The 11,850-nt window shown below is 67.5% G+C and overlaps 2 protein-coding genes across 4 annotated transcripts; one reads left to right on the top strand and one right to left on the bottom strand.

The window, feature by feature from the left end:
• Positions 1-5: 5 nt before the first annotated feature.
• On the bottom strand, positions 6-8,989 carry SF3A2 (splicing factor 3a subunit 2; the record flags this gene model as incomplete). Its single annotated transcript, XM_059387617.1, has 10 exons — positions 8,906-8,989; positions 5,429-5,536; positions 5,014-5,162; positions 3,677-3,748; positions 2,628-2,674; positions 2,077-2,186; positions 1,015-1,064; positions 797-937; positions 351-419; positions 6-254 (listed from the first exon to the last, which is right to left on the bottom strand). Coding segments are annotated over exons 3-10 (864 nt in total), but the record flags the coding sequence as incomplete, so codon positions are not given.
• A 105-nt stretch (positions 8,990-9,094) lies between these two features.
• On the top strand, positions 9,095-11,615 carry PLEKHJ1 (pleckstrin homology domain containing J1). 3 transcript variants are annotated; one of them, XM_059388557.1, is made up of 6 exons: positions 9,398-9,578; positions 9,676-9,743; positions 9,948-10,262; positions 10,734-10,824; positions 10,902-10,965; positions 11,064-11,615. In XM_059388557.1, the coding sequence occupies exons 1-5, from the start codon at positions 9,485-9,487 to the stop codon at positions 10,955-10,957; spliced, it is 624 nt and encodes a 207-aa protein (XP_059244540.1). In that variant the 5' UTR covers positions 9,398-9,484; the 3' UTR covers positions 10,958-10,965; positions 11,064-11,615. The 3 variants fall into 3 exon arrangements, with proteins under 3 accessions (XP_059244542.1, XP_059244540.1, XP_059244543.1); XM_059388560.1 differs by having other exon boundaries at positions 9,399-9,578; positions 9,948-10,014; XM_059388559.1 differs by lacking the exon at positions 9,948-10,262 and having other exon boundaries at positions 9,095-9,578.
• The last annotated feature ends 235 nt before the right edge of the window (positions 11,616-11,850 follow it).

The following is an 11,850-nucleotide window of genomic DNA, read 5'->3' as shown; positions in this document are numbered from 1 at the left end:
GGGGGGTGGACCCCAGGAGCTGGTGGGGGCAGCTGGGGAGGGCCCGGAGGCCCCGAGGGTGCAGGCCCGCTGGGCGGCATGGGTGGCAGAGGCAGGCCTCCCGGCGGTGGTGGGGGCAAAGCCTCCGGCAGCGGCGGCCGCGGGGGCAGACCATTCATCAGGGGGGGTGGGGGTCTCTTCACTCCCGGAGGCCCCGCAGGGAGGCTGGGCGGGGCCGGCGGCTTCTCCATCTTGAAGTGGAACTGTAGGAAAAACTGGAGGGAACAGGAGAAGCTGAGTGAGGCCTTCGCGGCCCTGGGTGAAGGGACAGGCTGGCCAGGAAAGCCATCCAAGGCCCCAGAGTGGCTCACCTGCTTGGTTTCCCGATTCCAGTGAGTCCAGAACTTGCCTTCGGCCTTATCAATCTCCCTGCTCGGCACCTGTGTCAGGAGGGGACAGAGGGCGGCCTTCAGGACCACCGCAGCCGACACGTCCAGGCCTGCAGGGACTTGCCCCTTGGCCCCGAAAAGGCCCAACTGGGACAGGATTTGGTTCTGGGGTAACAGACTAGCCCCAGTACTTGGCAAGGCCGCTGCCCTGGGGAAGGAGAGGCTCGTGCTCTCGTCTGCGGGGCCGAAGTTACGGCATCAGGTTAGGGGATCCCTGAGCAGCCTGGCCATGAGAGCCTCTTAATGCCAGGAACACCGGCCTCAGGACGCCCCCGACCCCCGGCCTCCCCGACCCGTCCCAGGCAAGCGTGTGCTGAAGGGGCACCTGGGGCACAGGCAGGAGGGCTGGGGGACCCCGCGTGCACCACCTTGAAGGCGATGGTCTCGTAGGGCTCGGCGGCCATGAGCAGGTACTGCCAGCGCCGGTCGGGCGGCTCGATCCTCTGCTCGTAGGCGGACATGAAGCGGTGGCGAGGCGTGACGCCCTCGGCGATCTCAGGGTAGTCGATCTGCAGGGACATGGCAGGTGGTAGCACCGCCCTGCGAGGGACCCTCCCCTCACGACAGGGCTCAGGCTTCAGCTCACCTGGAAGAGGAGGCTCTGCTGGCCCATCTCCGTGTCCCTCTGCTTGGTCACTGCAACACACGAGGCTCTCAAGTCCCAGCCACCTTGTCCTACCCGAAGCCAAGGCAGCAGCGGAGTAGCCCATGGACGGGGGACAGGACACCAGGGGACCTGTACTTGGGTGGCTACTGCTCAGTGCTAGGAGAGTCCCTGCCTGAGACCACAGGGAAGGGAGCGGGCAGGAGCTCCAGACCGGGCACGCTGTGCACGGGCAGCTGGCGAGGTCTGTACCCTGGTTGCTGGGAGGTGCCCTCTGCGCGAGAGGTCTGCAGCCAAGCCGCGGGTGGCCATGTGCCCACCTCCGGGTCGCTCTCCGTACAGCCCCGAGGCACGCCACACCCACGCCCCTTAAGCTCTCGACTGTCCCTGCTTTACTCGGGATGACAGATGCCCTATTATGGCTGGAAGACCTTTGGTAGACGCCCCCCCAAGGATTCTGTCATCGTGGCCTTCGCTTATAACGCAGACCTGCGCCCAGGCCTTTGCACTGCTGTGTCCTCCCTGGAAAGCCAGTCGCGCACACGGTTTCCACTTTTAGGCGAGACGCCTGCCTGAGAGCTTTCTTCACTCCCCTCCTGCCGCCCGGGACAGTCCCCTGCCTCCCGACCCAGCGCTTCTCCAACGTCCCAGCCGGAGAATCAGGGACCCTCCTCTCCGCCCAAACGGTCCACTGCGTGAGCAGTTTCTTAATGTGGACCCTCCCCCCTCCAAGGTCAAAGGAAAGGGACCCGTGAGCCCCTCGTCCATGGCCACCATCCCCACAAGGACTGTTAACAATCCCCAGCTCCGCAAACGCCAGCAGAAGCCAAGGGAAGCCCTGACACCGTGACTGGGCGGGCTGAGGAAGCTCTCAGGGAAGGCGGGGCTCACAGTGCCTGGGGATCAAAGGGAGAGGGAGGGCCCCTGCCCCGAAGGGAGCCGCAGTCTCCCTGGGGCTCAAGGACGGGCTGGGGGCCCGGGGCCAGGGGCTCGTTCCCACCCAGCGCTGGCCGGGGGCCAGAGCACACACCCAGACAGAATCACCTTTGTAGCCGGGGCGCCCAATCTTCACAAACTTCTTCACCTCCACCTTGACCTTCTCGGGCGCCGGCTGGGCGGGGGCCTCCTTGGCCTCCTTGGCGGCTCGCCGGGCCCTGCAGGTGGGACGGACACGGCGCTGGGACCCTCCACCCAGGCCGCCAAGGCCACAGGCCCAAGTGCTGGGAGTCGTCCAACTCCCACACTGACCTTGGAGTCTGTCTGAGAGCCCAGGGACATGGGGTGTTGGCTGGGGGTCATGGGGTTGCATGAACTGGGGACGGGACAGGCCCGGGGACAGTCCCACTGCCCCTTACTAGGGCGTCTTCGGGGAACCCTCGCTGCTTTCCTCTCGTGTCCCGGAAGCCTCCCGCTCAAGCAAGCTCGGTCAGCTCAACCGCTGCGGACAGAGCTGCTCCCACTCCCCTGGCGTCCCCCCAGCAGCCCCGAGGCACGGCCGGGCTGGCTCAAGACCATCTCACACTGGAGACTCGGGTGACGCCTTGTGTGCCTCGGAGGCTGGGCCCCGGGCACTGGACGGGGTCTGGGGCACTCACAGGTTGGTTTGATGCTTCTTCCCCTGGGTGTGCGCCAGGTAGCTCCCCTGCAGCGGGAAAAGCACACGGACAACTCAGGACAAGGCGTGTGGGGTGGGCCGAGAGGAGCCACTGGCCTCCATCCACCGGCTGCCACCGAACGGACAAGCTCTCGGGGCTTACACCACGTGGAAGGAAGTGCACATAGAGCCCGAGAGTGAGTCTGTGAGCGTCGGAGGTCACGGCCTGTGGGACACGGAGAGTCTCGCCGCCTGCCCCGGTGGGGGGCTCAGCGGACTGGGCTGGAGGAGAAGAGCACCGGGCGCCAGCCAGCGGACGAGTGAACTTGCCCCGTGACCCTGTGCGTCCATTCTGACCACGGCCCGGGGCACCCCTCTTCAGAGAGCAGGACGGACTCTACGGGTTTCTGGACCAGCACAGGGACACTGGGCCATGACTGGGGACGTCTGTGGTCCTCGTGACGGGGGGACGCTGCTCAGCAACCCCCAGAGAACGGCCGGCTCTGAGGGAGCCGCGCCCGAGGGAACAGACGCTGACGTGCGCGACCGGCCCGCTCAGCGCTCCGGGAGCACAAGCGCAAGGCCGCGGACAAGGACGACCCACATCTACCCGTTACTGAGCCAGGGCCCCGCGAGCACCCGTTAGACCATCCCTGGGAGGACCTCGGGGTCGCTCAGAGAAGCGAGCCGCGCCCACACTGACGAGTCCCCGACAGGTAGATCTGAGCATCCGGGGGGACACCTGCCGTGCCTGCAGGCTGGCACTCACGGGGATCCCCGACGGCATTCAAGGATCCTCCCGCGTGGGCCGGACGCAGCCCTGTACGCCCTGGGCAGCGGCGGGCTCTGGGGGCACAGACGGTGAGCAAGCCGACCTGAGCCCCACCGCCTCCGCCACGCTCTGAGTGACATCCCAGCCCTAACGGGCAGCGCGGTGGGACAGATGGGAGCGGCGGGACCTGCCGGAGCCCAGACGGGCAGCACCCCGCGGGGGCCGGGGCGGGGGAGCAGCAGGGCCCTGCCCGAGCAGAGAAGGCGCAGAGAACGCACCTCGTTGTTATGCAGGGTCAGACACAGCTTGCACTCGTACGAGCCCAGGTGGTTCTTCATGAAGTACGGGTCCTGCACGGAGACACGCTGTCAGCAATCGCGCCCCGCGGTCCCCGCCGCGGTGAAGAGCCAAAGCCTCCCCTCTGGCCGGCAGAGAGGGCGCCTACTCTCCCCCATGCAGGCGTCCTGAGGACAGAGGACTAGCGGTGGCGTATCCTGAACGCCGTTGGGGACGCTTGCAGGCGCTGCAGGCGTCCCCCCGGACACTCAGGTCCAGCTGTCGGGGACTCGTAGGTGTGGGCGCGGCTCGCTTCTCTGAGCGACCCCGAGATCCTCCCAGGGACCTCGCAGCCCAGGGCCCCGCAGGGTCCTCTGCCCGAGGCAGCGCTGTGGGACCGGCTGGGATCCCGCGGGCACAGGCCACCTGGCAGGGCTGGGGGCCCCCGTGCCAGTTCCCGGCCCCACCTGTGAGGGCGGTTCCCGGCCCGGAAGATGGCAGATGCGAGATGGCACTGCCGGGCGGCTGCCTCCACAGAGACGGGGGGGGGGGGGGGGGGGGAGCGAACGGGTTAAATCAAAGGCCCGTGGAGGCCCTGGTCGGTGCGCGCGGGCTCCCAGGCCGGACGGGGACCTTCCATAAACCCAGGCCGCAGGGTGGGCGCTTCTGGCCCCAGGCACAGAGCAGACCAGCTGGGGTTTGACTCCGACCTCCGCCGCCCACTGGCCGTGTCATCCTCCACAAGGACGGTCCTGCCTTGCCTCCTCGGAAGGACAGTGACAGACCTGATCCTGGGGGTGGGGCTCACCACAGGTCAGAGAGGAAACACACACTGGCTGCGGGGCGCGCCCAGCCGACTCTGCCCCCAGGCCACACTGGCGATGTCTGGGCACAGCTGTGGTCCTCACAACTGGGATGGTGCCCGGCTGCCAACAGCGCCCCAAACGTCCAGAGTGCCGGGGGGCAGACCCTGGGCCCCCCCAGCAGTGGACACCCAAGTGAAACGGGGCCCTGTGCTGCTTACTGCCGACACATCAGAACTCTGCGACGCTGTCCTGGCCCTCACCACTGGCAGGTCTCACGGCTCTGGGGAGTCGGACAAAAGCAACCCTCCGTGCAGTCACGGCCCCTGAACAGCGAGTGGTCTGTGGGGTGCCTAACTGGAGCTGCTCTAGGTCAAGTTCCCTCAACTGCAGATCAGGACCCCAAGGCCAAGAAAGCTGGGCAGCAGGGTTAAGGGTATACGGAACTTGGCTCTGCTGACAGAAGAGGGGGGAGGGGCCCCGAGCCCGAGGGAGCAGGGGGGAGCTGCCTGCCCGCTGCCCAAGGCTCAACCCACCTTGTTGATGTCGATGGTCTCCAGGGCCAGCTGCCGGAGGCGCTCCCTGCGGTCTCGGTTGCTCTCCGAGGAGGAGGCCACGCCTCCGCTCCCCGTCTTGCCCCCGGGGCGATGCTGGAAGTCCATGGTGACGGTTTAGGTAGAGGGACCTGCAGGACCAAAGGGGAGGCGGTGAGAGCGCAGGACACGGCCCGGCAGATGGGTCAGCTTCCTCCTCCCCACGTATCTTCCAGGAGACAAAGGGCCCACGGTGGCCCAAAGACACACAAACCCGGAATAAGGGTGAGCGAGGACGGGCGGTGTGTCTGTGAGTGCCTGGGGGGGGAGAAGCCACCGCAGCCCGAGAAGTGTCCGTGCTCAGAGCCCCAGCGCGGCAGCAGGGAGGCGGCGGCCAGGTTCTCCCACCAAGTCTCACCTCCGTCAGGAAGCCTTCCCGGACCGCCCACACGCGGTGCGCACTCCTCTGAACTCCTGCTCGTCTACACTCACTTCTTCCAAGCTCAATCCGACCTCCGTGGCTCACCTGTGAATTTGCTACATTTACCGACCCGCACCTTCGGCCGAACGCTCAAGAGATTCAAGACCTCCCTGGGGCCAAGGCAGGCTCTCCCGGGACCTAAAGCCCACTGGCTGCAGCTGACCACTGTGCTTCCCTCGCTCTCTCCGACTCATGTCAGACCCACCCTCCCGAACCTCCCTCTGGCCTCCGAACACTGTCACTCTTGACTTGGCCAAAGTCAGCTCCAGGCCCCTGGCTTAAACCCACAGTACCTTGTGTCTGCAGAGGTCAGCCCATGGGAATGGGCCCAGGAGCGAATATGACCTCACAAAGATGTCCCCATTTGAATCCCCAAAACCCAAGAATATAGAACCATAAATGGCAAAAAGAACCTTGCAGGGACGGGCAATTCAAGGCCCCTGAGATGGGGGTGACCCTGGGTTCCCGGGGCGCCCAGCGTCTTCACCAGGTCCTCACGAGAGGGAGGCAGAGGGCGGGGGTCCCAGAGACGGGCAGACCCGGCGCTGCTGGCAGGAAGGATGGAGGGGGCCGCGGGCCAGGCAAGGGCAGGAGCCGGGTCTCCCTGGCCCCGGGGGAAAACAACTCTCCAGTTTATACTTAGAAATGCAGCGTTGAATGATTCATATGCTTGTTTCAGAGAAAAAGAGCGACAGGACAGAGAAGCAGAGGGGTGGGAAGAGTCTCCAGCAGCCCCACAACGAGCGCAGAGCCGCGGGCAGGGCTCCACTGCACTGCCCGGACCACGCCACCTGAGGCGAAATCAAGAGTCCAACACTCAGCCGACTGGGCCACCCAGGTGCCCTCTTTTATACTTCCGACCTCCAGGACCGCACAGTAAGAACTGCGTCCTGGGAACCATGGGCTTTGTGGCGCCGGTGCCGGCGGCCCAGCTCCGCGGAGGGCCTGCCGCGTGGCTCTCAGAGCTGCCCCCAGCTCCGCAGGAATCTAGATCTCTCTCTGGCTCAGTCCCGACGCCCTCACACCTGGGAACCTGCAAAACGACCCCGATGGCTGCCGAACCCGCAATCAGACCCCTGATGGCACTAGAGGCCTCACACCGTCCGCCCAGAGCCGCCCAGCTCTCGTCTCGGGAGACAGAGCGTGAGACCAGCACCACCAACCGGGCGAGCCCTCCGCGGGAGAGAACGCCGCGTCTGGAAAGGAGGAGACGCTACACCTGGGGGTCCCGGCCAGGCACACCCGTGTGTCCCCCGGAGCACCGCGGTTCCCGCCGCCAGTCCCAGCCACGGGCTCATCGGGGGAGGCCGAGCACCCGACCCGCAGGAGACACGCAGTTTCCGGGTGAAGTGACGGAAGCTGCCGCGGGAGAGGCAGAGGGACAGGGACATCCCCGCCCCCTCGCCTCCGCCGGCAACACAGATGCACAGCGGGATCAGGGGCCGGGGAGGTCTCCGGCCCACAGGTCCCGAGTGCCTCACAGACCTCTGTGGAGATGACACCCATGTCTCAAGGCCATTACAGGAGGGCGCCGGCCTGAACAGCGGAAACCGAGCGCTTGTGGGGGTGCGAGTGCGCTCGGGTCAAGTCGGCAGCCAGGCGACAGGTGGACAAAGGCCAGCGCAGCCATCACCAACGGCACGTCGGGAGGCTTCCTTGCGCAGACCAAGGAGGCGGTTCCCAAAAGGAAGACAAAGGTAGTGCGTGCTCCCCGGTTCAGCCGGGCTGGGCTGGGGGGGGGGGGCGGCGGGGACGGGACAGGACAGCTCCAGAAGCCGCCCTCACTTCCTGTCCCCTACTGTACTGGCGACTCCAGAACACCCCGTGCAGGTGCGACTTGGAAGGCGACGATGATAACAAAGCCCCCGCGAGGAGCCCAGTTCCTTCCTGAGCCGCGGATGCGCCCCTCGCGTGCTGGGGAACAGGCACCAGGGCCTGTGCAGAGAGTGACGGGCTCAGAACGGCAACACTGAACTGGTGACCCCGTTGGAAGGAACCCAGTAAGCTGCCAGCTGCTCGAAGCCCACTGCCCACAGCAGCCCCGTCCCCCCAGGAGAGCCCAAGCGCCCGCGAGCAGCTGCGTGGGCAGGCCGGGGTCACTCTCAGAAGAACCGGAACGAAGGGCCCCTCCACTCGCAGGGGCAGGGCCAGTGAGAGGGAGTCAGACTCGGGGAGTGGAAGGCGGGGGACGCTGGAAAGCGGGAATTCCAGAAGGTCCAGCTGGAGGGCTCCGGCCCAGCCCAGGGGCCAGCCAGAGCGCCCGAGACGGTTCACTCAGACACCAGACACGCACGGCTGGGGTCGGCGACGTCCCGGCTCACGAGGTGAGACGCTGGGACCTCGCACGCACACACGCAGACCTCCACGTACCCCCTCCACGGGGCAAGTTACAGCCGCGAAGCAGAACGGCAGCCAGAGGTCAGCACGGCCAGTTACACCCGGGAAGACAGGACCCCACGGGGCCGAAGGTGAGGGCTGGAGTCGATCCAAGTCCAACAAGCCTTTCCGGAGGGAGAACAAAACCGGGAAACAAAAGGCACAGCAGAACCCAGATGAGCTTCCAGAGCGAGAACAGCAAGAAGCGTGGAAGCACCCAGAGACCCGGGAGCGGCCCCCAAAGGGTCCGGGCGCGGAGCTGAGCCCTCTCCTCGCTGAGAGACGTGGTCCCGCCAACGGAGCAAGCAGGGAAGCTCGCCGCACCGGGAAGCCCCCCGTTTCTAGCGAGAAAGAAAACGGCCAGGAGCGAGGAGCCGGCCACCGGGAGGGAGTCCGCCGTCTCCCCAGAGCGCTCCGGGGCCGCGCACCCCGTTCCCAGTTTCCCGGCGGTTCCCCCGACCTCGGTGCTGCGGGGGCGCAGGAAACCAAGGCCGCGCGGTCCCCGACCCCAAAGCCGCCGCGGCCCCGCCGGACGGCCAGCTGAGCACAGAAGCGGCCTCGGGTGCGCACGGACGGCTCCGAGAGGCCGCTCGGCTGCCCCCCGCCCCCCGAGCGGGGGCCCCTGCGGGGGCGTGTCCGCGGGGACGGCGGGGACCAGAGGCCCAGGAAGCACTCGATCTGCTCCGGACCACGAAGAGTGCGGGGCGCCGGGGGCGGGCCCAGCCCCGGCCCCGGCCCCGGGGTCGAGCCCCGCGCGCGGCTCCCCGCTCGGCCGGCGGCTGTCCTCCCTCCCGCTCTCGCGCCCTCCGGAACGACAAGATCCTCCCGACGCAGCCGAGCAGGGACACAGCGGCCGCGACGCCGACAGGCTCGGCGCGGGACCCCGGCCCGAGGCCCACCCGCCGCCGCCCAGCCCCCGCCAGCTCCCGGCGCCGAAGCGCCGCGGCCCGGCCCCGCCGGCCTCTCAACCCCAGTCCGCTGCGGTCCCGGGAAGCCAGAGCCCCGCGGCCGCCGCCCCCAGCCCGCGCCGCTCCTCACCCCGCGCTGCTTCCCTCTCCGCGCCCGCCGCGGCCACGAATACGTTATGCGCACGCGCCCCGCGCGCTAGGGAAACACTTCCGGGGGCCAACGGGCTGGGGGTGAGGACGGTCTCCCGAGTGCGCATGCTCGCTCTGCCTGAAGCGCCGGAGGCGCGAGGAAAAGGGGCGGGGCTGACGAGCGCCGAACTCGAAGTGCGCGTGCGCACCAGGCCCTCAACGCCTAACGCGCGGGGTCCGGTCTCACCGGCTCCCACTCGTCGGTAAAGAGCGCCACCAATCGTGAGGGGACCTTCCTCTGTTCCCACCCCGGATCCAGCTTATTTCATGCTTATCTACGAGGATCTTGTGTGTCCTCTAGTATGGCGTGCGCTCCCCGCGGACTTTGCGTAGCGCCAAGGGTCCCCTGGACACCAGCGCCTCCCGTCGGCGGCCCGCAGAATGCGTGGCTCGGGGACGCGCAAGCGCAGTGGCTGCGGCAGCGCTTCCGGGACGGCGCTGTGCGACTTTTTTGGCGCGAGTGGCGACGGCGGCCGGGAGGGCGCGGTCCGCGCTCCGCGGTGTGGGTCCCGGCAGCGCCATGCGCTACAACGAGAAGGAGCTGCAGGCGCTGTCCCGGCAGCCGGCCGAGCTGGCGGCCGAGCTGGGCATGCGGGGTCCCAAGAAAGGCAGCGGTGAGCGGGCCGGGGCGCCGGGCCGGGCGGGCCGGGCAGGCCGGGCGGGCGGGACTGGGCGGCCGCGAGCCCGAATGAGCCCGCCCTGTGCCCGCAGTGCTGAAAAGGCGGCTTGTGAAGCTGGTGGTCAACTTCCTCTTCTACTTCCGGACGGACGAGGCCGAGGTGGGCCTGCGGGCGGGGGTCGGGACCCGAGGGTCGGGGCCGGGGGCCGTGGCCCGGCGGGGGGCGGGGCCGGGTCGCGGCCGGCGGGGCGGGGCCGGCGGGCGGGGCCGGGGGGCGGGGCCGAGCTGGGGCCCGGGGGCGGGGCGTGTCGGGGTCCCCGCGGAGGCCCGCCCCCACCCCGCCCCCGCCCCCCTCTGCCCGCAGCCCGTCGGAGCCCTGCTGCTGGAGCGCTGCAGAGTCACCCAGGAGGAGCCCAGCGGCTTCTCCATCAGTGAGTGCCCGGCCCTGCCCTGCACCTCCCGGGCCCCGCCGCGGTGTCCGTCGGCCTGGAGCGAAGTCCACTGCCTCCGGCGGCCGGAGGGCGGGCCCGGCTCTTCCCCTGGGGCGCAACCCCTTTCTAGCTGCAGCCGCAGTTCTGCTAGAACGGTCGCTCTTGCTGGGGAGTCCTGCACTGTCCGGGGTCCTGCGGAGGATCCCCCCGGGGTCGTCTTGAGAGCAGCGGAGTCGGCCGATTTTCTGGTGTGGCGCTCAAAGGAGAGAAACGTGTGCTCGGCCCGTCCAGGAGGGCACAAGTTCTACAACAGGGTGTCTGCAGGGGTGGTTCCTTGCCAGAGGACGCTTCCCCAGGCCATCCTGGCTCCTGGGGGTCGCCAGCAGTCCAAGGGGCTCTTTGCCTTTGTGGAGTCATTCCTGGTGGGATCAGGGTTGGTGCCCACCTGCTCCCAATTGATCTTCTCTGAGTCGTTGCACCGGTAATGGTCCTGCATGCAGGTAGGGCCGCAGTTTTAGGCTCTAGGGGTTAGGACTTGAACGTAGGGACTTGAGGACACAGTTCAGTCCCCCGCACGGCTGTTGGGAAGGAATGAGCCTGGCCTAGGACAGGAGGAGGGGACGCTTGGACAGAGGTAACAGGAAGCCGAGGCCCGTGGCGGGCGCTGGGTGGGGTGGGGGGGCAGTGAGCGGGAACGGACGGGGCTGCTCCCTCTGCAGGCTTCCTGGAGGACCCCGAGAGGAAGTATCACTTCGCCTGCGGCAGCGAGGCACAGTGTCAGGAGTGGATGGGAGCTCTGCGGCGAGCCAGGTGGGGTGTGGGCCTGCCTGGGCGGCCGGGGCGGGGCACAGCAGGGCTCTGTGAGCACGTGCCACTTGCTCCCCCAGCTACGAGTTCATGCGGAGGAGCCTCATATTCTACAGAAACGAGATCCAGAAGATGACTGGCAAGGTGCGCGGAGGGTCTGGAGGCCAGGGGTGGGAGCCAGGTGTGGGGGCGGGGCAGGGCCCTCTGGGGCCTGGGCTCATGCGGTCCCTTCACCCACACAGGACCCCCTGGAGCAGTTCGGCATATCTGAGGAGGCCAGGTTCCAGCTGGGTGGCTTGAAGGCCTGAGTCTGGAACAAGCTCTCCCCATCCTCTCCGCGCCCTGGGTTTCTCGGTCAAGCCCGGATTTCCTGCTGCAGGCGCTTGGCTTAAAGACTTCAAAAGTCCAAGATTGGTGGGGGTGGGCAGGGGCGGGTTGGAGAAGTAACCCAGTAACACGCCACCCCCGACCTGGACTGGTTTGGCACCTGTTGGGTGCTCCATGCTGCTACCGGGGGACACGTGTCCACTCCTAGAAGCTGCGGCCAGCCCCTCGGGTCCATCCCTCTGGGGCCTGGCAGCTGCTGAGGCTGGTATCGCCCTTCTGCCCTGTGCAGGCCGAATGTACGTAGCTAGACAATGCTGTGAAGGACGTGGGGGGCCGCGCCTCTCGGAGCCACTGTGAATTCTGCCGCTGGGCAGCCCTGGCCGATGCCTCTGGGCGGAGCAGGACGCCTTCGCTCCCAGGCCAGTGTGGTTGTTGTACTCAAATAAAGGGACCTCTTTTCCACGTGGGATGGTGCTGCGGTGAATGCGGGAGGGGCTGCTGCCCGGAGGTGGAGTGAGGCAGGGCTGTTCCAGGAGAGGACAGAGACCTCGAATCAGATCAGGGAGAGGCACGGAGTCTGGGACTTTGCTTGGTCGGTGGCCCATGGGGCCTGTGGCACTGGCTCTAGGAGAGAACAGAAGGGTGGTCTGATTGAACCCAAAGATGATCTATGAACCCAGTTCCTAGGCCTCCCCTTGAGTA

The sequence above is a fragment of the Mustela nigripes genome, chromosome 2 (assembly GCF_022355385.1).
Source record: "Mustela nigripes isolate SB6536 chromosome 2, MUSNIG.SB6536, whole genome shotgun sequence".
NCBI classification, from domain to species: domain Eukaryota; kingdom Metazoa; phylum Chordata; class Mammalia; order Carnivora; family Mustelidae; genus Mustela; species Mustela nigripes.
Note: the sequence above shows the minus strand (reverse complement) of the source record. Positions and strands in the feature narration are given on the sequence as shown.